At 44.3% G+C, this 26,801-nt stretch overlaps 1 protein-coding gene across 5 annotated transcripts in view; it reads right to left on the bottom strand.

Annotated features, from left to right (window-relative positions):
* The window catches only part of RNF157 (ring finger protein 157), a 95,842-nt gene that overhangs the window by 22,710 nt on the left and 46,331 nt on the right, over window positions 1-26,801 (bottom strand). For 4 of the 5 annotated variants that reach the window (XM_032176679.2, XM_032176680.2, XM_032176681.2 and 1 more), the window contains exons 3-4: window positions 6,065-6,153; window positions 69-215 (exon numbers count right to left, since the gene is read on the bottom strand). In XM_032176679.2, coding sequence (XP_032032570.2) covers window positions 69-215; window positions 6,065-6,153 — 236 coding nt within the window. Of the gene's footprint in view, window positions 1-68; window positions 216-6,064; window positions 6,154-8,118; window positions 8,185-26,801 lie in introns of all 5 variants that reach the window. The other variant, XM_032176682.2, reaches the window with a different exon arrangement.

Genomic DNA, 26,801 nt, shown 5'->3' with positions numbered 1-26,801 from the left:
CTGAGAGGATGAGACATGGACTCTACCTATCTGGGAAGGAAGTGGCTCTCCTTGTCTCCTGATCTTACCCGGCGATCCCATTCTGGAACTCTTCCGTGGCCTGGTAATAGATGGTGATGGCTACCCGAGCATCTGTGTCAAAGGTGAACTCAACATTGTAGTGGACTTTAGCTTTACTGGCCTCTTCTCCAGGGCTCTTCACTTCCTCAGCACATCTAGAAAACCACAGACTCAGCATTTGCAGAGTAGCATATCAATATTTTAAAATTTGCCTTTTAAAAAAATTAGCAATATATTGTGGGCTTCTCTGAATGATAAGCATAGGTCTACCCCTTCACTTTGAATGATCACAGAGTGCTTCATGACCAGTGTTGCTGGCCATTTAGGTTACTTCTGATATTTCATAGTGCTACCACTACACCATTGTGCATTTGGCACTTTTGTTTTTATTTTAGTAAAAGTTATTAATCACATAGTTTAAATAGTTTCCTCAAGGCAAAAAACAGCAGGCCTTACTTCTTCCCTTTCCCCCTCTTCAGAGGACACCCCTTTTAGTGATCATTTTGGCATTTACCCACGTTTCTAAAAAATATACTTGGGTTACTACTTCTCGATTTTTCAGTTTCAGGCACTATCTATGGGTTTCCTACTACGGAAACAAGGATTTCTTTCTCTTTCCTCATTCTGCTCCATATAGAAACTCCGCCATCCCCACAGTGTAGCTGCATCATGATTTTATTATAATAGTCCAGTACATTTGTGTATTACTGTGATTATACAAACATATAATCTATGATTTTTCTTTTCCTGCATAACTTCTTTTTCTTAGTGCTCATCCTGTTTTTTTTTTTTTTTTCAGTTGTGTAGTTTCCTATGTACTCATCACAAATTTCAACCCAACCTCTCTGGGGCTGTCTACATCTCTCAAGACGTTCAGATGCACCAAGCGGTCTATTCATTTCATCTTACTGAGGAGGTCCCTTGGACTTGCTCCCATCTGTATTTGGCCCTCTGCACCTGGCTCCCAGCCGCCACCCTGGAATCTCTCCCCCTCCATCATCCTGGTGGGTCCCTTTTGCCTCTGTCCTCCTGTAGAAGCTCATGTTTCCTGCACCTCAAGTCTTCCTCTGTCTTGGGTTATTCTTTCATATCGGTGGAGCACGTGTTCTACCAGCTTCCTGAAAAAGGCTGTGTTGGGAAATAAACTTTTGAGAGCTTTTATTCAACATTCACACTTCATTGGAAGTTTGGCTGAGCAAAGTATTCTAGATTATAAATAATTTCTAAAAGATACTGAAAGCCTTTTTGCTGCCTTATTTTTCACTTCCCAGCATTGCTCCCAAGTCTGAAGTCGTTCCAACTGCTGACCCTTCTTCTTCTGAAAGCTTACAGACGGCCCTCTTTCTCATCCACTGGGGCACTTGGTGGTCCTTTCCATTTAGAAACTTGTACCCTCTGGTTCTGAGAAATATTCTTAAATTCCATGTCACTGATGATTTCCTTCCTTTTATATTCTCTGTTCTCTGTAGAACCCGTTAGTTGGATGTCAGATCTTCTAAATGGGTGTTCTATTACTTGCATCTTTCTTCTTCTATTTTCCTTCTCTCTGGATTTTTGCTCTACTTTCTAGAATATTTCAAGTTTTCTTCCTATTATTCTATTGAAATTTTCATTTCTGCTCCTTGTTTTTAATTTCTAAAAGCTATTTTTTTGGTTTCATAAACACTTTGTGTCATCGTGTCCATGAAAGAAAAAGATCTTTTCTCGTGTCTTTGAGACTATTAATGAAGTTTTCTTCTTCCTGCATAGCTTTTGTTTCCAATTAGATTCTTTTTTACTTTATTATTATTTTATATACAGATGGGGTCTCACTATGTTGCCCAGGCTGGTCTCAAACTCCTGAGCTTAAGTGATCCTCCTGCTTTGGCCTCCCAAAGGTCCGGGATTAGAGGTGTGAGCCACCACACCTGGCCTAGTTAGGTTGTTTTAAAATGTTGGGTTTTTTTGCTACTGTCTTTCCTATTACAGGCATTCCTTACACATCTAAGAACCTGTGGCTGTCTGCTTGTATTTAAGATATTTAAACTGCTGATTAGAGCTCTGAGTGCACAGCAGGACTTGGGGATCCTGGGCTTCACTGTGGGCAGACCTGGATCTGTTGAGGAACCTCTAACTCTAGTCTCTTAGGTTTTCCTATCCAGGCAGGTCCAATTTCCAGAAAACAGTTTTCCTCTCTCTTGACAAAGGCCTGGCTGCCAGCATTCTAGGGGCAGAGTGGAGAGGCAGCTTGAGGGCTCAACATCCAGTATGCCAGGATCCACTCACCCGCTGTTTTGTTTTGAGACAGGGTCTCACTCTTGCCCAGGCTGGAGTGCAGTGGTGTGATCGTGACTCATTGCAGCCTCGATCTCCCTAGGCTCAGGTGATCCTCCCACTTCAGCCTCCCAAATAGCTGGGACTACAGGTGTGCACTACAATGCCTGGCTAATTTTTGTATTTCTTGTAGAGACAGGGCTTTACCATATTGCCCAGGCTGATTAGCCTGTTTTTAGTAGTGGCCATTAACTGTGCCTGGGTCTCTCTTGTCCAGAGATTCTCTGTTTTGACCTTTCCAGGGAGAGTCATCTGCCTGCCTTCGGCCAAGGTATAGGAACGTAGTTCTGGCTGTGTGGTACAAGGGAGGGGATCTGCCTACCTTGAGGGCAGACTTTCTACCAATCTTCTTCATTTTAGCCTCCCATCTCAACTTCTAGAGGGACCTGGCACTGCTAATTTCTGAACCCTCTGGGGGATAATATCATAGTATAAATTGGGTGATTATCAGCTTTTCTTTCTGCTAGTTCAGGATTCTGATTTCCTGGGTCTACTAAGTCATTTAACATTTACTACGTGTTTCCAGCTTCTAAAATTTTGTTGCTGTTGCTCTCTTCCCTTTCTCCAAATACTTACAGATTTATGCCTTTTAAAATTTTTATTTTTATTTTTTACTTATTTTGTTGAGATGGAGTCCCATTCTGTCGCCCAGGCTGGAGTGCAGTGGCACGATCTCACCTCACTGCAACCTCAGTCTCCCGGGTTCACACCATTCTCCTGCCTCAGCCTCCCGAGCAGCTGGGACTACAGGCGCCTGCCACCACGCCCGGCTAATTTTTTGTATTTTAGTGGAGATGGGGTTTCACCGTGTTATCCAGCATGGTCTCGATCTCCTGACCTCGTGATCCACCTGCCTCGGCTTCCCAAGGTGCTGGGATTACAGGCGTGAGCCACTGCACCTGGCCTTATTTTTTATTTTTTAGATGGAATCTCACTCTGTCACCCAGAGTGGAGTGCAGTGGTACAATCTTGGCTCACTGCAACCTCTGTCTCCTGGGTTCAAGCAATTCTCCTGCTTCAGCCTCCAGAGCAGCTGGGATTACAGATGCGTGCCACCATGTCTGGCTAATTTTTGTATTTTTAGTAGAGACGGGGTTTTACCACATTGGCCAGACTGGTCTTGAACTCCTGACTTCAGGTGATCCGCCCGCCTTGGTCTCCCAAAGTGCTGGGATTACAGGCATGAGCCATCATGACCGGCCAGATTTATGCCTTTTAAATACGTGTTTATAATTACTTAATGGGGTTTTCAGAGGAAGCAAAAGTAGGTGTTCAATCCTCCATCTTTACCTGGAAATCAGAATCAGAATTTATTCCCATAATCACAGAAAAACAAAACAAAGAACACCCTTCAAGTTAACTTTTTTGTTTTTTCTTGAGACGGAGTCTCGCTCTGTCACCCAGGCTGGAGTGCAGTGGTGTGATCTCGGCTCACTGCAAGCTCCGCCTCCCGGGTTCACGCCATTCTCCTGCCTCAGCCTCCCAAGTAGCTGGGACTACAGGCGCCCGCCACTACGCCCGGCTAATTTTTTGTATTTTTTAGTAGAGACGGGGTTTCACCGTGGTCTCGATCTCCTGACCTCGTGATCCGCCCGCCTCGGCCTCCCAAAGTGCTGGGATTACAAGCGTGAGCCACCGCGCCCGGCCAAGTTAACATTTATTGAACACTAGGTGTTTTCCCTTCTATTACCTTAATTTTGACAACCATGAAAGGTAAAGTTGATTATCACCATTTTACAGATAAAAAAAACCTGAAGCTCAGACACACTCATTCAAGCAAGCATCTGTGGACCTGGGAAGCAAATTGCTCTGCTGCTTTCAAGTCTGGTTCTTCTAGTGCATGACAGCTGCTTCATCCTATTCTAGAGCTGCAGCCAGGCTGCCACGGCAGAGGCTATGACCTTGCAGCAGCTCAGGCCCTTGAATGGTCTCCATCAAATGTGTGAATGTGCCATATGTGATGAGAGAAACCAAGTGGACAGAGTAGCTGGCAACTGGCAGGCCCCAGAGGCCTCGTTAGTCTGCTCTGCTGCTGGATGAACTCCCCTGGGTCGGGTCGGGGGACTGTTCTGCAGCAGATAGGTACCTCCTTGGCTCTCTCCTCCCCAGAGTTGACCCTGGGGTGGAGAGAAGCACAGCTGGGGAACCAGTAGAAACTTCAGGGATAAATAAAATATAAAAAATTAAGAGACAGAAACAGAAAATAGATTAGTGGTTTACTTAGGGCTGAGAGGACTGCTTGAGCCCAGGAAGTCAAGGCTGCAGTGAGCTGAGATCGCGCCACTGTACTGCAGCCTGGGTGACAAAGCGAGACTCTGGGCCGGGTGCGGTGGCTCACGCCTGTAATCCCAGCACTTTGGGAGGCCAAGACGGGCAGATCACCGGAGGTCGGGAGTTCAAGACCAGCCTGACCAACATGGAGAAACCCCGTCTCTACTAAAAATACAAAATTAACCAGGCGTGGTGGTGCATGCCTGTAATCCCAGCTACTTAGGCAGATGAGGCAGAAGAATCGCTTGAACCCGGGAGGCGGGGGTTGCAGTGAGCCGAGATTGTGCCATTGCACTCCAGCGTGGGCAACAAGAGCAAAACTCCGTTTCAAAAAAAAAAAAAAAAGCGAGACTGTCTCAAAAATATATATATATATCAGACAGAAACATCGTAATGCTAATAAGGCTGTTCTATAGAAGCATGAGATGGTCTCTGAGTCCTCTTCCTTGCCTATTCAGAAAAATCTGGGACCTTGATTTGCCCTAACCAAATGTTTTCACCAGGGAATCAGAGAGCCTTGGTAGACATATCATCTAGGGGTGGCAGGCGGTGGGAATGTATCAGATTAAAAATTACACTGTCTCGAGGATGGCACCAAGAAGGCAAATGACGATAACAAACATTGATGATGAGGATTAAACAACCAACCCAGGGAACTATGAGTTCCTTAGAGAACAGACACATGAGATAGGGAATAAAAAAGGAAAAGAAGGCTGGGTGCAGTGGCTCACGCCTATAATCCCAGCACTCTGGGAGGCCAAGGCAGGCGGATCATGAGGTCAGGAGATCGAGACCATCCTGGCTAACACGGTGAAACCACGTCTCTACTAAAAATACAAAAAATTAGCCAGGTGTGGTGGTGGGCGCCTGTAGTCCCAGCTACTCAGGAGGCTGAGGCAGGAGAATGGTGTGAACCCAGGAGACGGAGCTTGCAGTGAGCCGAGATTGCGCCACTGCACTCCAGCCTGGGCGACAGAGCAAGACTCCGTCTCAAAAAAAAAAAAAAAAAAGAACGAAAAAGAAAAAGAAAATATAGCAATAAAATAAAGGATTTGATATTCTAAGTTCAAATTTCCCATTTTTACATTGGCTTGTTGGAGTAGCTGCAAAAATTCCCATTTTCCCTTAATAATTCTTCTTCCCTTTTAAAAAATATTCATAAAATAAGGATACTGAGCATTTCTAGGCAAGTGAAAGTTTTTCACAAACACAGACCATTGCATCCAGTGCTGAACGACATGGGTGTGGATGGCCTGATCTCAGCAGAAAGTAGTGCCCGCACTCCTGTCTGAGGCCTGGAGAAGCAAGCTCTGGGGCTGCCAGAAACTGCTATGTGAGTTCCTTGGGAAGTCTGTCCCCCGGCTCCCAACCTCCCCAAAGGAAGGTGCCTGGGACCTGGCCCCAGCCTCTGGGAACTTACTTGACGAGCCTCAGTGTGTCCTTTCGGATATTGACCAGGCTTCTCAGAGTCTTCACGGGTTCTTGGGGAGGTGGGGCGGCGTAAGGAAACTGTGTCAGAAACAAAGTAGGAGAAGGTAGTGTGTTTAAAAAGACCCACAGCTGTCCCTCGCTTTACAGTTCACCAAGAATAGCCCTAAGAGGTGAGGCAGGAAGGCACAACTCTCTTAATTAAGTGAGGAAACTGAAACTCCGACATACTGAGTCAACCTGCTCAAGGTCACAGCTAGCAGGAAAACTGGGATTCAATTTGGGGCCCAAAGAGCCAGATTTATCTTCTTTTTCCATTATATGAAGCTTATCTGGGTCAGTGTTCAAAACTTGGAGAATTAATAAAAAAAAAAACAAAAAACACTGAAGTTCCAAATACCAAAGGACACACTGTGGCCGAGTTAATCACAAAAGGCTTTTCCATCTGACCTCAGACGACAGGGAGCCAGACCTGCAAGCCCTTTCCTTCAGTGAGGCCATATGGTATCCCAGGAATTTAGGGACTGCAAATAAAAGAGAACCCCATCATGTGTACAGAGCTGAAGTTTGCAAACAGTAAAGAACAAATTTCCCCTGCAGCTGATCATATAAAGCAGAGCTCTTTAACATGTGAGCCAAGAGTTATTTTGGGGTCACCAAAGGTTTATGGTTGTCTTCATCATTTACCATCCACTTTTTCCCCCTTTGCCCATTTAGACCTTTGGATTTGAAGTTCTGAGTTGTTGATAATAAGAGATAAAGAAAGGGGAAACAGCCAAAAATTTCACTGGGAATTGCCTTCTGAGGATCAAGAATGATTTCAAATGTTCCCAGTATTTTTAAAATGTTATTTGGGCAATCAAAATGTTTTAACATATAATTCTCAAAAAACCTAATGGTCTCTGCAGCTTTGCAACACTGTGGTTCTCTTGGCTCAAGAAGAGTCTGCCTCCATAGTGTGGTATCACAAAACAGGACACCCAAGTTATAATCGAATTGTGCCTTCACAGGTTTTTATTGAATATGGTTATTTTACTTGGGAAACAACATAGTTAAACCATAGTTAAGGTGCATCTGACTTTATGTATGCAGTAAGATTGCTTATAATTCAAATGTATGAATGTGACTCTTACATTCAATAGAAATTATTTGCATTCAGATTACTCACTTTGTGGGCATGATGCAGTAATTTACTTTTCCATTGATATATTAACCATATATTCTTTTAAAAATGATAGTTTTTTTCTAATTACAAAGTAATACATGTTTAAGCAGAAAACTTGAAAAACACCAAAAAGTACAAAACTATCCCTAATTTTACTACTCAGCAATACCAAAATTAACACTACGGAATATGTATCTCCATCCGTCTGTCTATCCATCCATCCATCCATCCACCTCTGTATCTATGTGCTGTTTCAAACTGAACATACCATTTTGCAGTTTCTTTTTCACCTAAAAAATTGTGGTAAACATTTTTAAAGTCTATAATTTTGATAACATGTGCAGATAACAGCATACTTTAATCAATTCCATATTATTCAATATTTTATGTTGGTCTTACTTTTTTTTTGTGGCTATAAATGTTGTGGTGAATATCCTTGTCCCTATATTTCTGCATGCTTGTTTGATTATTTCCTTAGGACAAATTCCTAGAAGTGGAATTACTGGATCAAAGAGTAAGCATATTTTTAAGACTTTAAAAATTATTTTGCCAAACTGTTTTCCACAAAGCTGACTCCAACTTTGCCCTCCTGCAAGCAGTGCATCAGGAGGCCTTGACATGGGAAAACTGAAATTCTAGTTCAGATCCCATCTGTGGCCTGTTTCTCCTCCCCCAACTTTCCTAGGCTGTCATACTAAAGGAATTTAAAACAATTTTTAAATAAGCTTAAGCAAAAAGTAATTAGGCAGGAAAATCCGACACAAACGCTAGTCTATTCTAAAGCCAAAATAAATGACTTTGGGATTAAAATTTTTTTCTGGAGTAGCGAAGTTAATCATTTTCATTTGTACAGGTACTTGGGTGTTATCCATAACTCCTACCTGCATTTCAAAAAAAAGATGCGTCTTTTCCCTTATTCTTTACTCTTTCTCCTCCAATGCCACCCCCTGCCACAAAAGAAAGAAAAATAAAAAGAAAGAAAAAAAAAATCCTGGCACTCTTCATCCTCCATTTTGAATATATTTGATGATAACTGTGGCAATGAAACATAAGCTATTTGGCTCTGAAGGAAAAGTATCAATGAGCTGAATTGTTAATAAATCCACCCCTACACTTTAGGCTCTCCCTATACACACACATACACGCATAAGACAACAATGGCAAATCTGTTCAGGAGAACCTTGTTCGTGGGCTGCTACCTACCAAAGTTTGTGCCTTGCTGGCCTTTCATTCATGCAATCAGAGTCTACATGCAACACTCCATGCCAGGAGTAAGGAGAGATTGAAAACCAAGAAGATTAGGCCCTGCTCTTTCAGGAAGCTGCGTTATAAGGCAGCGACATAGTAATTGTAATATTAAAGAGATTAAACATATTAATATTTTTTGCCACAAAAGGCAAAAATAAAGGAAGTGATCATTTCTGGCTGAGGTAATCTGAAGGCTTCATGGAGGAGGTGGTAGTTGATCTGGGATCTTAAAGGATAAATGAAATTTGCAAATTCAGAGATGACAGAGAAGATGGAGGGGACAGTAGGATCAGAGGCAAATTGAAAAACAAATATTTTTCTGCTCTTAGAGTTGTCTCCCATTCTTCTGTAAATCGATTTTGCCTACCATTACTCTCTAAATTTCTTAGTGAGTTATCTTCCTTTCAAAAATTACCATTTATTGAGTGCTTACTATTGATGACAGTGGTGGGCCATCTGGAGCAGCCGCTGCCATCACAACGGCCGCTGCAGGGAGGTCGCAGGGAGCAGACAGACAGCCCCTCCACAGCTTGCCGCCCTGGAGGCCACCCCATGGGGCTGACCGGGTTACCCGCCAGCAGAAGAGCAGCGCGGTAGGGCAGAAAGGAGCCCCGAGGTGCAGCTGGGCCTCGGACAGTGTCCCGCTTGCACATGGAGCACCAGGGCCAGGGCACGGAGCTGGGGACATACTTCAGGGGCCTTGGGCAGGAAGTGGAAGCAGCTTCCGCTTCGGGCACCTGGCCATTGGCGCAGCCACTGTGCCCACCCTGCTGAGGGTGCCAGATTCCTGTGCCTCGGGAGGAGGCTCTGCACAGCCCGTCTGGGGCTGCGCCCCCGGGTCTGCCCCACATTGGGGTGACCACTGAACCTGACACGCCTGGCCCAGGCCCAGGATCCACTCTGTCCCAGGCTGCCCGTGAAGCACCGGGGCAACAGGCGGAGCTCATGGCGATGTCACCCTGCCCTGGATGCTGGCTCCGGCCCAGTGAGGACCTGGAACCCCTGCCCTAGGCTGCAAGGGGGTGCTGCAGGGGCTGCATGCTCCACAGAGCTGGTGGAAGCCAGGAACAGGCAGCGGCCCCGCCTTGGGCTGTGGACCTGGGGCCTCCATAAGCTCTTGGAGACACGGAAAAGCCCTGCCACCCCCGCGCCCCAGCAGGCTTGGAAGTGCCTGCTCCTGCTGCCTCGCTTCTGCCTGCTCTTGGTGCTGGCTCTGATCTTAGAGCAGTGTGGCGCCAAGCCCAGGTGCTGTCGCAGCCAGGCTGGGAGTGCACATGCTCGGGGTAGCACTGACAAGCCAGCCCCCTGCTGCCTCCGCCCCTTCCAGACTTTGGGCACTGATGAGCATGGGGGAAGGGGAAGAGGCGAGGGGGTGCTGAGGGCAGCTTGGTGCTGGCCTTCAGGGAGGACGTGAAGGCTGGGGGCCTGGCTGCCAGTCCCGCTCACGGGAGTGGGAACTTGTGTTGCCTTTTCTAGGCCTGTCCGTGGCTGCCCAGGGACCAGTCTACCTGCACTTCCTCCCCTCTGAGGCCCATAAAACGCCCAGGCTCAGCCAGAACAGAGCAGAGGTTGGGACCACTAGCTGCAGAGAGGAGCAACCTACTCCAGTGCCTCCTCTCTACTGATAGCTGCAGAGATGTCCATAAGACCAGCTGCAGAGAGGAGCTAAGCACTCCAGGGCCTCCTCTCTGCTGAGAGCTGCAGAGAAGACAGGATGACCTTCCTGTGGAAAAGAGCTTCCCACTCCAGGGTCTCTATGCTAGGACACTTGTCAGGACACCCTGGCTGCAGAAAGGAGCTACCCACTGTGGGTATCCTCTGAGCTGTTCTAAGGCTCAATAAGGCTCCTCTTCATCTTGCTCACTCTATGTTTGTCTGTGTATCTCATTCTTCCTGGTTGCAGGACAAGAATTTTGGACCCATGGAATGGTGGGACTAAAAGAGCTGTAACACAAACAGGACTGAAACATGCTCCTTGCTTGTCATGTTGCAGGCGAAGAGGAGAGAAGAGCTGTGGCCCTTTGGGGAGCCCAGACCTGGGAGCTGCCCAATCCAGGGCTGTGACTTCCTCTTTGTGGCCCTGTGGTTCCTGGCATCTCCAAGCTTCCAGGTGCCACCACATTCCTTGGTGCCAACCAGGAGAGCTGCCTGCAGTGCACCTGGTCCAGCCACAGCCTCGCAGACAGCTGGCACCTATGCTGGCACCCGGGGCTGCCAGCCCCACAGCAGCAGCTGGACAGTGGCCGGACCCCACTCTCGCTCACACCCCCCTTGCTGCTCCATGCCTGATTTGCAGTCTCCCTTGGAGGCGTGGGATATAGGCTGGTAGTGTGAGCTGAGTGCAGCCTGTCAGGCCAAGTGGGTAGAAGAAGCCCAATGTGCCTGAGGCGAACCTGTGCAATGCACCACTAGCCACAGGTTTCCAGCCAGAAAAGTGACACCCCAAAGATCACATAATACTATGTGCCAGGCACTATGCTGAGCTCTTTATTTATATTATCTTATTTAATCTTTGAGGAATCCTGTGAAATAGTCATGGTTGTTCCCATTTTTGCAGGTAAGAAAATGGTTGCAAAGAGGTTGAAAAACTTCTCTAAAGTCTCCCAAGTTTTAGGGAGCAGAGGTTATTTTTCTCTCTTTTTTTTTTTTTTTTCCAGTAACTAACATGTCTTAAAGGGAGCAGAGTTGAGGTTTGAACACGTTCTACCTTTATCTTTCCCCAGGATGCTCTGGATGCAGCTTTTTAATCTAGAGATGAGATTTCCAAGGATTAAAGTGCTGGTAATTAAAAGATCTGAAGACACAAATTTATTTATTTTCTCATTCCTTTCTAAAGTCAAGACATCAAATAAATGTTTGTGTTTGTCCACACTATCTCCTCAATACATGCAGCATTACTAAGTTATATTTAAGACAAAAGATGTATCCTGGCCGGGCACAGTAGCTCACACTTGTAATTCCAGCACTTTGGGAGGCTGAGGCAGAAGGATCGCTTGAGCTTAGGAGTTTGAGACCAGCCTGGGCAACACGGCGAGACTTTGTCCCCACAAAAAAATAAAGAATTTAGTCAGCATGGTGACACACACCTGTAGTCCCAGCTACTCAGAAGGCTGACGCAAGAGGATCACTTGACCCCAGGAGACTGAGGCTTCAGTGAGCTATGATAGCATCACTGCACTCCAGCTTGGGGGAGAGAGTGAGATCATCTCAAAAAGAAAAAAAAAAAGAAGCCAAGCATGGTGGTTCATGTCTGTAATTCCAGCACTTTGGGAGGTTGAGGTGGGCAGATCACTTGAGGTCAGGAGTTTTGAGACCAGCCTGGCCAACACAGCGAAACCCCATCTCTACTAAAAATACAAAAATTAGCTGGGTGTGGCGGCACGGGCCTGTAGTCCCAGCTACTCGGGAGGCTGAGGCAGAAGAATTGTTTGAACCTGGGAGGTGGAGGTTGCAGTGAGCTGAGCTCATGCCACTACACTCCACCCTAGGCAACAGAGCGAGACTGTGTCTCAAAAACAAAAAATAAGTACCGTATTTCAACCTAAAACCAGAGATCTCACTCACAGGCTAACAGGTAAGTATGAAAGGAAGGAAAACTAATGCCTTCTTGGGACCAAGAAAGATGAAGCTCAGAACAGATTCAGGGCCAAGCATTTTTCTGAAGTACTCATGCACCAGTCCACTGTACTTAGCATTAGCGATTGTTTTCTCAGTTCATATCCACAGAGTTTCTGTTTTTTTTAGAGTTTGCAAAGGGTAATTTTCTCAGCCCTAGGCCTACTGAGTAAGGGAGTGCATGGTGACAAGGAAGACCAGATAAAGTCTTTCTGATGTAAGCATCCTGGCATATCCGGAAACAGGAAGAGCTTCCTTTTCTGTCTTGCATACAACATGCCCCAGGTCCACAGACAGAGGGAGACTGAGAAGCTTTCTGATCTCTTACCTCAAGCTCAACATGGATTTATAGAATGGCTTCCTGTTTCTCAGGTATCATTCTGGAGTAAATAAACCCTGAACAGCCTTATGAAGGATAATTAAATGCAGCTTCTAGAATCCTATTTCCCTTTTTATAATGAAAACAGGCCTCAGATCAAGACTTATGAACAAAGAATGAAATTTGGTCTGCTCAGGGATTTGCGGACCAAACATTATGTGTGAGTATCTTTACGACAGAAAAGCAAGGCACAGATTCCCCCTAATCTATTCATCTAACCAGAAAACTCTGCCAAAAGAAAGCCCCTTTCATGGGGTAAAACTTGGGTAACCTGCAATTACAGCTTGGCAAATCATGAAAAAAGAGAACGTAAGGAAATATTTAACTGAGTATGTACTATGTGCCAGGCATTATGCTAGGTACTTTAGATAGATTCTTTTTGTCCCCCATTTTACTTTACATATTTTTTATCTTTATTTTTAAATTTTTGTAGAGATGGGGTTTTACTATGTTGCCCAGGCTGGTCTCAAACTCTTGAGTTCAAGTGATCTTCTCGCCTGAGCTTCCCAAAGTGCGGGGATTAGAGGTGTAAGCCACCACAGCTGGTCTTTTTTATTTTTATTTTGGTAAAATACACATAACATGAAATTTACTATCTCAATCATATTCAAGTATACAGTTCAGTGACATTAAATAACATTCACATTCGCATTATCGTGCGGCCATCACCGCCATCCAGCTCCAGTTTAGGTATGCTCTTATTTCATATTCTCGACAGAAACCATATGCCTGCCACTCTCACCAGCCTGTAAGTTCTGTGTGTGTGCTGGAGGACGGTCTAACATGCAGGAGAAATACAGTAGCTGACTGAAAAATGAAGAATGTCAGTTAAAGAAACTGACATTCTACAGATAAAGAAACTGAGACTCAAAAGATTCACATAATCATCCAGGGTCCCAGAGCTAATGAGCAGCAGAACCACAATTTGAACCCAGGTACATCTGACTCCAAAAGCCATACTCTACTGCACCGCTTCTACTGTAGGGCAAATCTACAGGCTCTTCTAATCCTAGGAGTGTTCTAGGGACCTGAGCAGAGTCTGGGGAGTCTGAAAGTTATACCATCATGGCAAACAGTACTGAATTCTGTGAAGGTTCTAGAAGCTGGCCAAAAATCTCCGATGGCGCCCTATGCTTAGGTGTCAGTATGTACAAAATCATACCACACACCACACTCCTTTCCATCTTTAACAGGAGTATCTAAGGTCTTCTTAGAGAAGAGGTTTCTTGGAGCACAGTATGACAAAATCTTTGTAAGATCTAACAGTACCTGCAGAAGATACAAATGTACACTGACGGCAGGGTGACTGCCGGCAGCCACAGCCGCAATGGACATGTCAGTCAGTGTTTACCTTCCACCCAAGATGCTTAAAGACGTGTTACTGCCAGATAGTTCTAAAATATGGCAACTTCTCCACTAAATTATTTTCAAAAAAACGGTCGGGCGCAGTGACTCACATCTGTAATCCCAGCACTTTGGGAAGCAGAGACAGGCAGATCACCTGAGGTCCAGAGTTTGAGACCAGGCTGGCCAACATGGTGAAACCTCATCTCTACTAAAAATACAAAAATCAGCTGGGTGTGGTGGCGTGTGCCTGTACTCCCAGTTACTCAGGAGGCTGAGGCAAGAGAATTGCTTGAACCCAGGAGGCAGAGGTTGCAGTGAGCTGAGATCACACCACTGCACTCCAGCCTGGGTGACAGAGTGAGACTCCGTCTCAAAAAAAAAAAAAAAAAAAGAATAAATAAATAATTTTCAAAAAACAAAGACATTTACCCATCCATTCAGCACTCTCACTATGTCCTGAGTACTGAACTAGGCCTGGGGGACACACTGAAGAGTCAAGCAAACCTCTCTTAGTTCCATCTGCAAAGGGGCGTCAAGCCTGCATCTGGTGCCCTGCATGCTTGGATACAACATCCTCCTGGGACTGGGCTGCTGTGTCTGTCCTGAAGTAAGCCTGAATCTGAGAATAACTTAAGTCCCAAACATCTCAAGCCCAGAATGGAAGTAGAGTTTGGCTCAGCCAGAAGACCTCTTTCGGTGGACCTCAGGTGTTTACCGACGAAGGCTCTGTGGGTTACATGAGCAACTCCTCTTTGGCTTTTTTACCCTGGTGCTCATCAGCTTCCTTTTACGGGCACATCACATCGGCAAAGTGCCACCTGGTGATGAACGATGAAATTGCCAGGCCAGGCCCAAATGCAGGCTAGAAGGGTGCACATGCATTCACATACACATGGGCACACACGCATTTAGTCTGTGTGTGTGTGTGTGTATCAACCACATGTCCTAGTTTTTTTTTTACCATTCTGATTTCAAATATTACACTACTCCTATGGTTGTACTATTTTTGCTGTAAAAAAATATGGTCACAGTATATGTGAAAGGACATCTTACTCTGTGTATAAATTATTAGGGAATTCCCAGTAGTCTATAAAAAAAACACAATAATCCATTCATCCCATCCATAAAAATAAATAGTTAACTTCAACATAAATCTTTTTTAAAAGTATACACTTTGTTTTCATTTACTATTAGATTCAGGCCTCGTCTCATATATATATATATAATAAATAAGTGAAAACTATATTATTACCATCAATTCTCAGGTAAAGAAAGTATTGATACTGTATACTTCTGTTGCTTACTTTTAATTTCGTAATTTTTATTTATTTTTATTTTTATTTTTTGAGATGGAGTTTCGCTCTTGTTGCCCAGGTAGTAGTGCAGTGCATGATCCCAGCTCACTGTAACCTCCCCCCACCCCTGGGCTCAAGTGATCCTCCTGCCTCAGCCTCCCAAGTAGCTGGGATTACAGGTACATGCCACCACGCCTAGCTAATTTTTGTATTTTTAATAGAGACGGGGTTTCACCATGTTGGCCAGGCTGGTCTTGAACTCCTGACCTCAGGTGATCCACCCGCCTCGGCCTCCCAAAATGCTGGGATTACAAGCGTGAGCCACTGCGCCTGGCCTATTTTTATGTTTATAATTAATTTTTTTTTTTTTTGAGATGAAGTCTCACTCAGCCGCCCACGCTGGAGCGCAGTGGCACAATCTCGGCTCACTGCAACAACTATCTCCCAGGTTCAAGCGATTCTCCCCTCTCAGCCTCCCAAATAGCTGGGATTACAGACACCCGCCATCATGCCCGGCTAATTTTTGAATTTTTTTTTTTTCAGACGGAGTTTTCGCTCTTGTTGCCACGCTGGAGTGCAATGGCGCGATCTCCGCTCACCACAACCTCCACCTGCCGGGTTCAAGCAATTCTCCTGCCTCAGCCTCCTGAGTAGCTGGGATTACAGGCATGCACCACCACTTCCAGCTAATTTTGTATTTTTAGTAGAGACGGGGTTTCTCCATGTTGGTCAGGCTGGCCTCGAATTTCCGACCTCCGGTGATCCACCCGCCTCGGCCTTCCAAAGTGCTGGGATTACAGGCGTGAGCCACTGCACCCAGCTAATTTTTGAATTTTTGTAGAGACGAGGTTTCACCATGTTGGCCAGGATGGTCTTGAACTCCTGACCTCAGGTGATCTGCCTGCCTCGGCCTCCCAAAGTGCCAGGATTACAGGCGTGAGCCACCATGCCTGGCCTATTTTTATTTTTTTGAGACAGGGTCTTGTTCTGTCACCCAGGTTGGAGTGCAGCAGCCTGATCACGGCTCACTTGCCACCTAGACTTCCTAGGCACAAGCAATCCTCCTGCATCAGCTTCCTGAGTAGCTGGGGTCACAGGTGCGTGCCACCATGCCCAGCTAATTTTTTTTATTTCCTGAGATGGAGTCTTGCTCTGTTGCACAGGCTGGAGTGCAGTGGTACAATCTTGACTCACTGCAACCTCTGCCTCCCGGGTTCAAGCAATTCTCCTGCCTTAGCCTACTGAGTAGCTGGGATTACAGGTGCCTGCCACCACACCTGGCTAATTTTTGTATTTTTAGTAGAGACGGAGTTTCACCATGTTGGCCAGGCTGGTCTTGAACTCCTGACATCGTGATCCACCTGCCTTGGCCTTCCAAAGTGCTGGGATTACAGGCATGAGCCACTGCTCCCAGCCTAATTTTTTTTACTTCTAGTGGAGACAAGATGTTATTATGTTACCTAGGCTGGTCTCAAGCCTCTCAAAGTGCTGCGGTGCGAGCCACTGCACCTGGCCCCCTTCTGTTGGTTATTATGTGTGTGCATTTTTTCTGACTACTTCATGTTAATCATAATATTCTGGCTTTTCTTCAATTAACATAATTATTCAAATAATAATTTTTAGTCCACCTAACCAATACTTCCTTGGGAGATAGGTCAGGATTATTAAAATAATTAACAGTTTGGGCAACTCTAGAAATAATGAAAGATTTCAAGATGAGGCACTAAGAAAGTATGTAAAGTTTGTTAATGATCATGTAGGGAGGCAGTAATATAGTTTGCATCTGATTCTCTGTCCACTACTTAGCCAGTTAACTTCTAACTCAGTGGTTCTCAAACTTGAGAGGGGCCAAGAATCACATGAGAGTTTTTGTTGTTTTTTTTTTTTGAGATGGAGTTTCGCTCTTGTTGCCCTGGCTGGAGTGCAATGGCACGATCTCGGCTCACTGCAACCTCCGCCTCCCAGGTTCAAGCGATTCTCCTGCCTCAGCCTTGCCTCCCGAGTAGCTGGGATTACAGGCGCCCACCACCATGTCCGGCTAACTTTTTAAATTTTTTTTAGAGATGGCGTATCTCCATGTTGATCAGACTGGTCTCGAACTCCTGACCTCAGGTGATCAGCCCGCCTCAGCCTCCCAAAGTGCTGAGATTCCAGGTGTGAGCCACCACGCCCGGCCTCACATGAGAATATTTTTGAAAACTGCAGATCCCAGGGCCCTGTCACTAGAATTCTGATTCAGCTAGTTTGGGGTAGGAACTAGGAATCTGTATTTTAATAAACATTCCAACCAATTCTGATGCAGGTAGGTTAGAGACCCCACTGAAAGAAAAACTGCTGGTCTTCTGCAGCTAATAATATTTAATTATATACCAAAATAAATTCACATAAAGTTATTTTTGTTTTGTTTTTTAGAGGGAGGGTCTTGCTATGTTTCCAGGCTGGAATGCAGTGGCTATTCACTGTGACCATAGTGTACTACAGCCTTGAACTACTGGGCTCAAGTGATCCTCCTGCCTCAGCTTCCCGAGTAGCTGGGACTACAAGCAAGTCATCACAGCTGGCTAATTTCTATCATTTCTTCCACATTAAAAAACATTTATGGATATAGAATAATTATAGCTTTCTACATTTATTAGCTGGGATTCTACTGTAAGGAAGAGCTGTCCTTTATCATTCAATTATTTCTTCATTTGTTTAATTATAAATTATGTATTTATGTAATTTATTTTATATTAATTTTTTACTTAAGTAAAAACAAAAAACCCAAAATACCAAAAATATGCTTCCAAAGACAGGAAATCATTTTAGACAATTTATAATTAAAATAGCAAAGTACAGGCTGGGAGTGGTGGCTCACACCTGTAATCCCAGCACATTGGGAGGCTGAGGTGGGTGGGTTGGTTGAGGCCAGGAGTTCGAGACCAGCCTGGCCAGCATGGTGAAACCCCATCTCTACTAAAAACACAAAAAATTAGCCAGGCACAGTGGCACGCGCCTGTAATCCTAGCTACTTGGGAGGCTGAGGCAAGAGAATCGCTTGAACCTGGGAGACAGAGGTTGCAGTGAGCCAAGATAGTGCCACTGCATTCCAGCCTGGACAACAGAGCAAGACTCCATCTGAAAAAAAAAAAAAAAAAAAAAAAAAAAAGCAAAGTACACATTTTATATATTGAGCAGACATTTAATATTTATGCCAAAGAATCAAATAATAATTACTATAGAAACTAACACCTGGGGTCATATTGAAAACTCATTTATGGTACTACATAATCTCTTTCTTTTATAGGGTTTTGTGTTTAAATTCTATTTCGTTTTTATTTGATGCCTGGTTATTTTCCCAGCTTTCTCTGCTTCCCTTCTTCTGAGATAGATAACGTGTCCAAGGCTTACCAGTGGATATTTTTTTTTTCACTGCCTCACCCTCGATACTGGACTACAGGCCCACCACTCCCCGGAAAATTTTGTATTTTATCAAACGGACCTCACCTCGTGATCCGCCCGCCTCGGCCTCCCAGAGTGCTGGGATTACAAGCGTGAGCCACCGCGCCCGGCCACCAGTGGATATTTTTAGACTGGTGATGGATCGGTGTTGGGGAGAGCAGCTTCGTATTTGCTTGAATGCTGTGAAGTGAATACAAATTTGCCTTAAATTTAGCCAGATTCATCCCTGAGACAGACTGATGTGCCTGCTGTAGATCAGAACAACAATGACCTATATTAACTGCAGTAAACCTCTTTTCACTAATTTTCCAAACAATCCTCATGGGGAGCCAATCGCCAGCTTAGAATGAATGGTAATCACAAAGCTGACAAGATACAAGACATTCTTTCTACTCAAATCAAAGATATGAGGGAGACAGCAAGAGAGTGTCACAAGATGACCTTGCACACAAAAATGCCTTGTGTTCAGATTTGGCTATCAAAGAAATCAATCCAAGAAAGCACTCCATTTATAATCTTCCAACTCCTCTGCTAGGTCTCTTGGCGGGAAGTACACAAGACCAATGTCATGGCTATATGACCTCCCACCTAATGTTGACCTTTTCCAAAATATTTAATTAAGCAATTGCCATTTAAGCAATTCTCTCTGTTCACCCTAACAGGTGATAAGAGTACGAAAAACCTACCACAGAGTAAAGAACACGTCATAAAATTGCATAGATCTTGGTAATGACCATCACAGATCCATTCTATATCTCTCCTTATGTTTTAGGTCTTGACTCATTGTTTGAGAATACTGAACCAGGCAACATGCTCAGTACCACTCTGTCATTAAACACACCTACATGGCTATGTGAACTGCTTAGATGACAAACGAACCTACTTGACTTCCAGGCCCCCACAGATAGGAAGCCTCCCTTCCCAGCAGGCTAAAACCTTCTACCCAATCATGTTGTGCTTCTAAAATAAAACTACCTTCCAGAAGATGAATTTTTTTTAGTTGCAAAAGATTTTGCCTAACACCAGCTAATTTTAAGTTGAGTTAAAAGGAGAAAGGAGTGCTTTTAATAAAGCAGACACAGTCATCTTTTCCCCTCCAGCGAGTTGGTAAATAATGACTAGTGGTCAGAGATTACTCCTTTCACACGAGCAACCCATCCTCACTGCCTCACTTCCTGATTTCATTTGGTCAGGAGACTCATAACCCAGCTCACAAATAAGAATACACTTTTAAGCAGCAGGTTTTGAGATGCCTTGACACTGTATGTATGTGAAGAATATGCTTAGAGAAGCAAGCACCAGTATCAGACTAAATAGGCATTTAAAAATATAAAACATATATATATTTCCTCCTGAGCAAGTATTTGAATGTTCTAATGCCAAGTATTAAGTTTTCCAGATATTTTAAAACATAGGCATTTTTGATAGGCCAATTACTAAGGGCAAGAGGACCAAAATCTTCCCCACTCTCTATTTCAAAAACAAAAAATAAGAAACCATAAACTGGTCTTCAAGCTGAAAAACTCCAAGCTGTCCTTTCATGTCCCATTAAAAAACATCAACTCTAAAACTATTTATGGGCCGGGTACGGTGACTCACGCCTGTAATCCCAGCACTTTGGGAGGCTGAGGTGGGTGAATCACCTGAGGTCAGGAGTTTGAGACCAGCCTGGCCAACATGGTGAAACCCGTCTCTACTAAAAATACAAAAAGTTAGTTGGGCGTGGTGACGGGCACTTGTAATCCCAGCTACTTGGGAGGCTGAGGCAGGAGAATCACTTGAACTGAGGAGGCAGAGGTTGCAGTGAGCCGAGATCACACCACTGCACTCCAGCCTGAGCAACAAGAGTGAGACTCTGTCTCAAAACAAAAAACAAAACAAAACAAAACAAAAAAACAAAACAACTACTCATGTGAGATTCAAGATTAATTACAAGAGTTGTCAATACTTCTCTCACATTCCTGGAAGGAAAATATGCTCTGAGGTCTACTAGGCTATAAATCTCAGGTCTCGGCGGAGGGTGGAGGGCAGTGGCTCACGCCTGTAATCCCAGCACTTTGGGAGGCCAAGGCAGGCAGATCACCTGAGGTCAGGAGTTTGAGACCAGCCTGGCCAAACTGGTGAAACCCCATCTCTATTACAAATACAAAAATTAGCCGGGCATGGTAATGCACATCTGTAATCACAGCTACTTGGGAGGCTGAGGCAGAATTGCCTGAACCCAGGAGGCAGAGGTTGCAGTGAGCTGAGATCACGCCACTGCACTCTAGCCTGGGTGACAGTATGAGACTCAGACTCTAAATAAATAAACAAATATATATATATATAAAATCTCAACTTTGGTTTGAGAAAAATAATAATAGTATGGAATTTATCAATAGAAATAGTTAAGTTTATAAGCCAAACAAACATGGAATTCAAAGCCCTGGCAAGGTCTGGTTATCCTGGCTAGGCTATGTATTTGCAGATGCAGCCCTGGGGAGAAAGCCACTATTCAGTCAATAACTCTAATAGGATTTTCTTTTTTTCTTCTTTTTTTTTTCCTTGAGATGGAGTCTCGCTCTATCACCCAGGCTGGAGTGCAGTGGTGCGATCTCGGCTCACCACAACCTCTGCCTCCCAGGTTCAAGCCATTCTCCTGCCTCAGTCTCCCAAGTAGCTGGGATTACAGGTGCGTTGACACCATGCCCCGCTAATTTTTTGTATTTTGAGTAGAGACGCGGTTTCATCATGTTGGCCAGGCTGGTCTTGAACTCCTGACCTTGTGATCCATCCACCTCGGCTGCCCAAAGTGCTGGAATTACAGGCATGAGCCACGGCGCCTGGCCAGGATTTTATTTTCTTTAGCTAATCCTGTGGTATAGAAGCCCTAGATAATTAGAACAAAATAGCATAAAATAAAAATCCATAGCATAGACCTGATAGTTTTATTTTATTTATTTATTATTTATTTATTTATTTATTTATTTATTTATTTTCTGAGACAGGTTCTCACACTGTCGCCCAGGCTGGAGTGCAGTGTGGCAATCTCAGCTCACTGCAACCTCCACATCCGGGGTTCAAGCAAGCGACTCTCCTGCCTCAGCTTCTCGAGTAGCTGGGATTACAGGTGCTCGCCACCACATCTGGCTAATTTTCTTTTGTAATTTTTAGTAGAGATAGGGTTTTACCATGTTGATCTGGCTGTTCTTGAACTCCTGACCTCAAATGATCTGACTGCCTTAGCCTTCCAAAATGCTGAGATTACAAGTGTGAGCCACCGCGCCCAGCCCTGATAGTTTTATTTTCTGAGTTACTAATGTAAAGATGTGTGGAAACCCTAGTGGAAAAACCTATTCTGCAGCTAGTTTAATAAGGTGGCACTTGTTCCATTTTGCATTGCTAAGCTTCTAAGAGTCTTGAGAACTCTGATTATTCTTCAGTCACCCCTCAATAGCAGTGGGCAGCCAAGATTCTGTAAACCAAGTGAACTACTTTCTTTGGCTTTTATGAAAGTCTAAACTCATTTAAAGACTGGATATAGTGAAATGCAGTGGCTAGAACTTTAGGTTCTAGATGGTGAACACCCATACTCTCTATCATGCTCCAACTCCAAGGTGACTTATGTTCTCTTGTACTGCATCCCACGGCCCCCTACCTGAGATCACTCCACTGCCCCACGTGGTCACCCATCACTTCTCAGCCTATCCTTGTAAATCTCCACTCCTTGAGCCACATCCTTCATCACCTCCAATTTTCCTCATTCTCAGCAACCTCTTCTCTGTGGTTCTTCCTCTTTTTACTGATTTTCTGCACTTCATTAAGACCCTGGGCTTCTGATCATCTTTCAGGGCTTGTCAGAGGTGATTACAGTCCCTGAAGAATAAATAGATGTCTTAGCATTAATCACAAGCTTTCTGAGACTAAAAATAGCCAAGTTCCAACTTTAAACAAGGTGCAAGCAAAGATGGTGCAACAGATGCAACCGATAATTCCCCCTTTGAAGCAATGCATGCTAGTATCTCCTAACAGTGTTAGTTTGGCTTCTAAGTTTATAATTCTCAGTCTGGTCATTAATACAAAGATTCCTTTATGCTAGTTAATAGTCTATAAAGAAAGCATGGCTCCCTAATTAAGTGGGAAGTCAAAAGTTCAGCAAGAGGATTTAGTGACTGGCTTCTAACGAATACATCATGGAAAGGGGAAGATTTACAGTGGATAAACCTGTACCACCCGGACCAAGTAAACAGGGCTAATATCAACAGCAATGAGTCATGTGACACTATGTACCTCTGATATGATGCAACTACATCTGTGGTTTTCTTTCCCAATGTCTATAACCCTGGTCTTTTGATATTTCAGAAGAAAACATTAGAAAAACCCAAATCAAGGGAAGTTCTACAAAATACCTAGCCAAGTACATCTAAAAATTGTCAAGGTCATGAAGAACAAGGAAAAATTGAGAAACTAGCACACATTGAGGGAGATGAAGGAAACATGAGAACCAAAAGTATCCTGGACTAGATCCTAGAACTAAAAAAGGACAATAGAGGAAAAGCTGGTAAAATCCTAATAAAGTCTAGTTTTAAAAATAGTAACGTAACTGGGTTAATCTTCAGTTTGGATAAATGTGTTGCAGTTATGTAAGATGTTAACCTTAGGTGGAGGTGGGTAAAGGCTATATGGCAACTCTATTATCCTTTGTGATTCTTCCGTAAGAATAAATTATTAAAAAAATTAATTGAGCAAGAGAAACGCAGAGATGAAATGGAAAAAGCTCAGGATCTACGAGCAGAAGGCGTGGGTCTCAGCTCCTGTGCTGCTCGTTACGGTGACTTTAGACAAGCTGCTTTGCCCTACTAAGCCTCAATTTCCTTATCAGTGAAATGAGCTCCATAATAGCGACCTCAAAATTTGTGAGAGTAAAAGTTGTATTAATCATGGTTTAGTCAGGAAAACAGGTACTACACAAGGTATTTTAATAGGCAGAATTAAATACAAGGAACTGGTTAAATGGCTATCAGAGAACTAAAACACGAAAAGGGGGCACGGAGATGACAGAGAGAAACTGCAGGAAACGGTTTCCATCCCCATGGCCGAGGGAACCAAAGGGAGAGGTTGGGTTCTGAGATCCTGGAAGCCTGGAGAAGGGACCCTCCGAAGCTGGGACTCAGACTTCTGAGGTGAGGGTACTGCCCAGCTGGTTCTGGGTTTGTTGAGGGGAGAACACGAACAAACAAATAAAAACAACTGAAGGCTGAAGCAAACTGCAGCTGGTGGGATGAAAAGGCATTGCTGGGATGGTGGTCATAGGAACAGCCAGGTGCAAGAAGCAGTGGGTCCTTCTCCTCCAGCCCTGTAGACCTTCCAGCACCTCCTACTGGCAGCACGTGGCCAAGTGTAGCAAGCAATGGAGAGAGCTGCAGAGTCCCAGCCCCAGTGTTCACAGGGTGGTGTGGGGCCAGGAAACAACAGTGGAATTGTGGAGACAAATAACTTTGTAAAGGGTAGATGTGACCCACTGATACTTACTACCATTACTTCTGTTAAGTGCTCAGGCTAACTGCTTGCTCTCTCTCTCTCTCTCTTTTTTTTTTTTTTTAAATGGATTCTCACTGTCAACCAGGCTGGAGTGCTGTGGCACAATTTCGGCTCACTGTGACTTCCACCTCCCGGGTTCATGTAATTCCCTTGCCTCAGCCTCCTGAATAGCTGGGTCCACAGGCACATGCCACCACACCCAGCTAATTTTTATATTTTTAGTAGAGACGGAGTTTCGCCATGTTGGCCAGGCTGGTCTCAAACCCCTGGCCCTGAGTGATCTGCCTGCCTCAGCCTCCCAAAGTGCTGGGATTACAGGTGTGAGCCACCGTGCCTGGCCACTCTCTCTTTTAAAAATAGTTTACACTGGGCACAGTGTCGAGGGAAATCACTTGAGTCCAGGGAAGTCAAAGCTGCAGTGAGCCATGATCGTGCCACTGCACTCCAGCCTGGATGACAGAGTGAGACCCCATCTCAAAAAAAAAAAAAAAAAAAAAAAGAATTAAAAAAATAGTTATGGCTGGGCGCGGTGGCTCACACCTGTAATCCCAGCACTTTGGGAGGCTGAGACGGGCGAATCACAAAGTCAAGAGATCGAGACCACGATGAAACCCCGTCTCTACTAAAAATACAAAAAATTAGCCGGGTATGGTGGTGGGCGCCCTGTAGTCCCAGCTACTCGGGAGGCTGAGGCAGAAGAATGGCGCAAACCTGGGAGGCGGAGCTTGCAGTGAGCCAAGATCGCGCCACTGCACTCCAGCCTGGGCGACAGGGCGAGACTGTCTGAAAACAAACAAACAAACAAACAAACAAACAAACAAACAAACAGTTTACACAGCTGAATGCAGTGGCTCACACCTGTAATCCCGGCACTATGGGAGGACAGGAGTTCAAGACCAGACTGGGCAACACAGTGGGACTGTTTCTACAAAAAGAAAAAAAAAGTTACGATATGGATTAGCAGAGGACATAAACCTCTCGTGTTACCAGCATTTAAGATTTCAATAAGTAGAAAATATGGCTAAGGACTACATTCTATTCTATAATTATGCCAACCTTTACCCTAAAGTTCAGTGCTGCCTTCTATAGATAAAGTGGGCTGGGTGTGGTGGCTTATGCCTATAATCCCAGTACTTTGGGAAGCTGAGGCAGGAGATCGCTGGAGCCCAGTAGTTCAAGATCGGTTTGGGCAACATAGTGAGACATCGTCTCTACAAAAAAAAAAAAAAAAAGTTAGGGCCGGGCGCGGTGGCTCACGCCTGTAATCCCAGCACTTTGGGAGGCCTAGGCGGGAGGATCATGAGGTCAGGAGTTCAAGACCAGCCTGGCCAAAACCCTGTCTCTACTAAAAATACAAAAATTAGATGGGCGTGGTGGTGGGCGCCTGTAATCCCAGCTACTCGGGAGGCTGAGGCAAGAGAATCACTTGAACCCGGGAGGTGGAGGTTGCAGTGAGCCGAGATTGCACCATTGCATTCCAGCCTGGGCGACAGAGCAAGACTCCGTCTCAAAAAAAAAAAAAAAAATTAGCCAGGTGTAGTGGTATGTGCCTGTAGTCGCAGCTCCTAGGAAGGCTGACGTGGGAGGATTGCTTGAGCCTGGGAGGTTGAAGCTACAGTGAGCTATAATTGCACCACTGCACTTCAGCCTGGGTGACAGAGGTAGACCCTGTCTAAAAAAAATTTAAAATTTAAAGATAAAATGTGTGTCTGATTAATTTCTGTAATAATCAGGGCTACTATTTTATTTGATTGGCCTGGAAAGACCATCTTAGAGAATGAAGTGTGCTGCTTAGGGACACAATTTACTTGCAATCAACTGTTAAGCTATTTGACTCATAAGTCTTTGACAATACAATACAGACTTTTATGTAACAGTTTCATTAACAGTTAAGGCCACTATGCATCTCTTTAAACGCTGAAAAAGTTAACCAGATTTTTCTTTGAAATGCAAAACCAGTAAGTATAGTTTCCCGTCAGAGGGGGTGCACAATGACAACAGGAAACGGAGGTGAGAGTGTGCACACTTGGTTTCAATATGCTTCAAAGAAATTTCGAGGAAATTCCTACAACACAGATGCTTTAGTTACACTACTGAATACCACAGCAGTTCTTTGTACTCTGGTTGGTTAAGAAATATGGCATCAAACAATGAAACAAAAGTTCAAGCACTTAGTGGCACTTTTCAAGTCAGCAAAATTTACATTATAAAGTTCCTTTCTCCAAGCTTTTATATGACTATTTTTATACTGCATTTTTCACTCCCTGCTCTGTATTATAGCTATGTATGTCCAAGTCTGATCTTCTCCATGAAATTATAAACTTGAGAGCAAAATCCACGTAGGAATCATCTTCGTGTTACCCCTAGTGATTAGACCAGCACGCACAGAAAGCAGAAATAGATGTCTGTAGAATGAATAAACGAACAAGATCTTCAGAAGAGTACAGCATGTGCCCATGGTGACTTTTTAGATTTTGAATATTTCCCCTCAGACTAAATGGCAGACTGGTACAATTAATACTCATGAAACAACTGAAAAACATAGACCACCATGTGTTTTTAAATTAAGGGTTTGTGGAGTAATACTGAGTAAGCTTGACTAGGAGCTGAAACCCTCTGGTTCTGCCAGTGAGTTGTATGATAGACTGGAAAATGAAGGTGAAATGACTTAATAAAACAAGTATGACATCAAGAGCCAGAAGACACAGGTTCTTGTTTC

The sequence above is a fragment of the Hylobates moloch genome, unplaced genomic scaffold (genome assembly GCF_009828535.3).
Source record: "Hylobates moloch isolate HMO894 unplaced genomic scaffold, HMol_V3 SCAFFOLD_15, whole genome shotgun sequence".
Taxonomy (NCBI): domain Eukaryota; kingdom Metazoa; phylum Chordata; class Mammalia; order Primates; family Hylobatidae; genus Hylobates; species Hylobates moloch.
The sequence above is the reverse complement of the archived record's forward strand: the minus strand, read 5'-3'. Positions and strand labels throughout refer to the sequence as shown.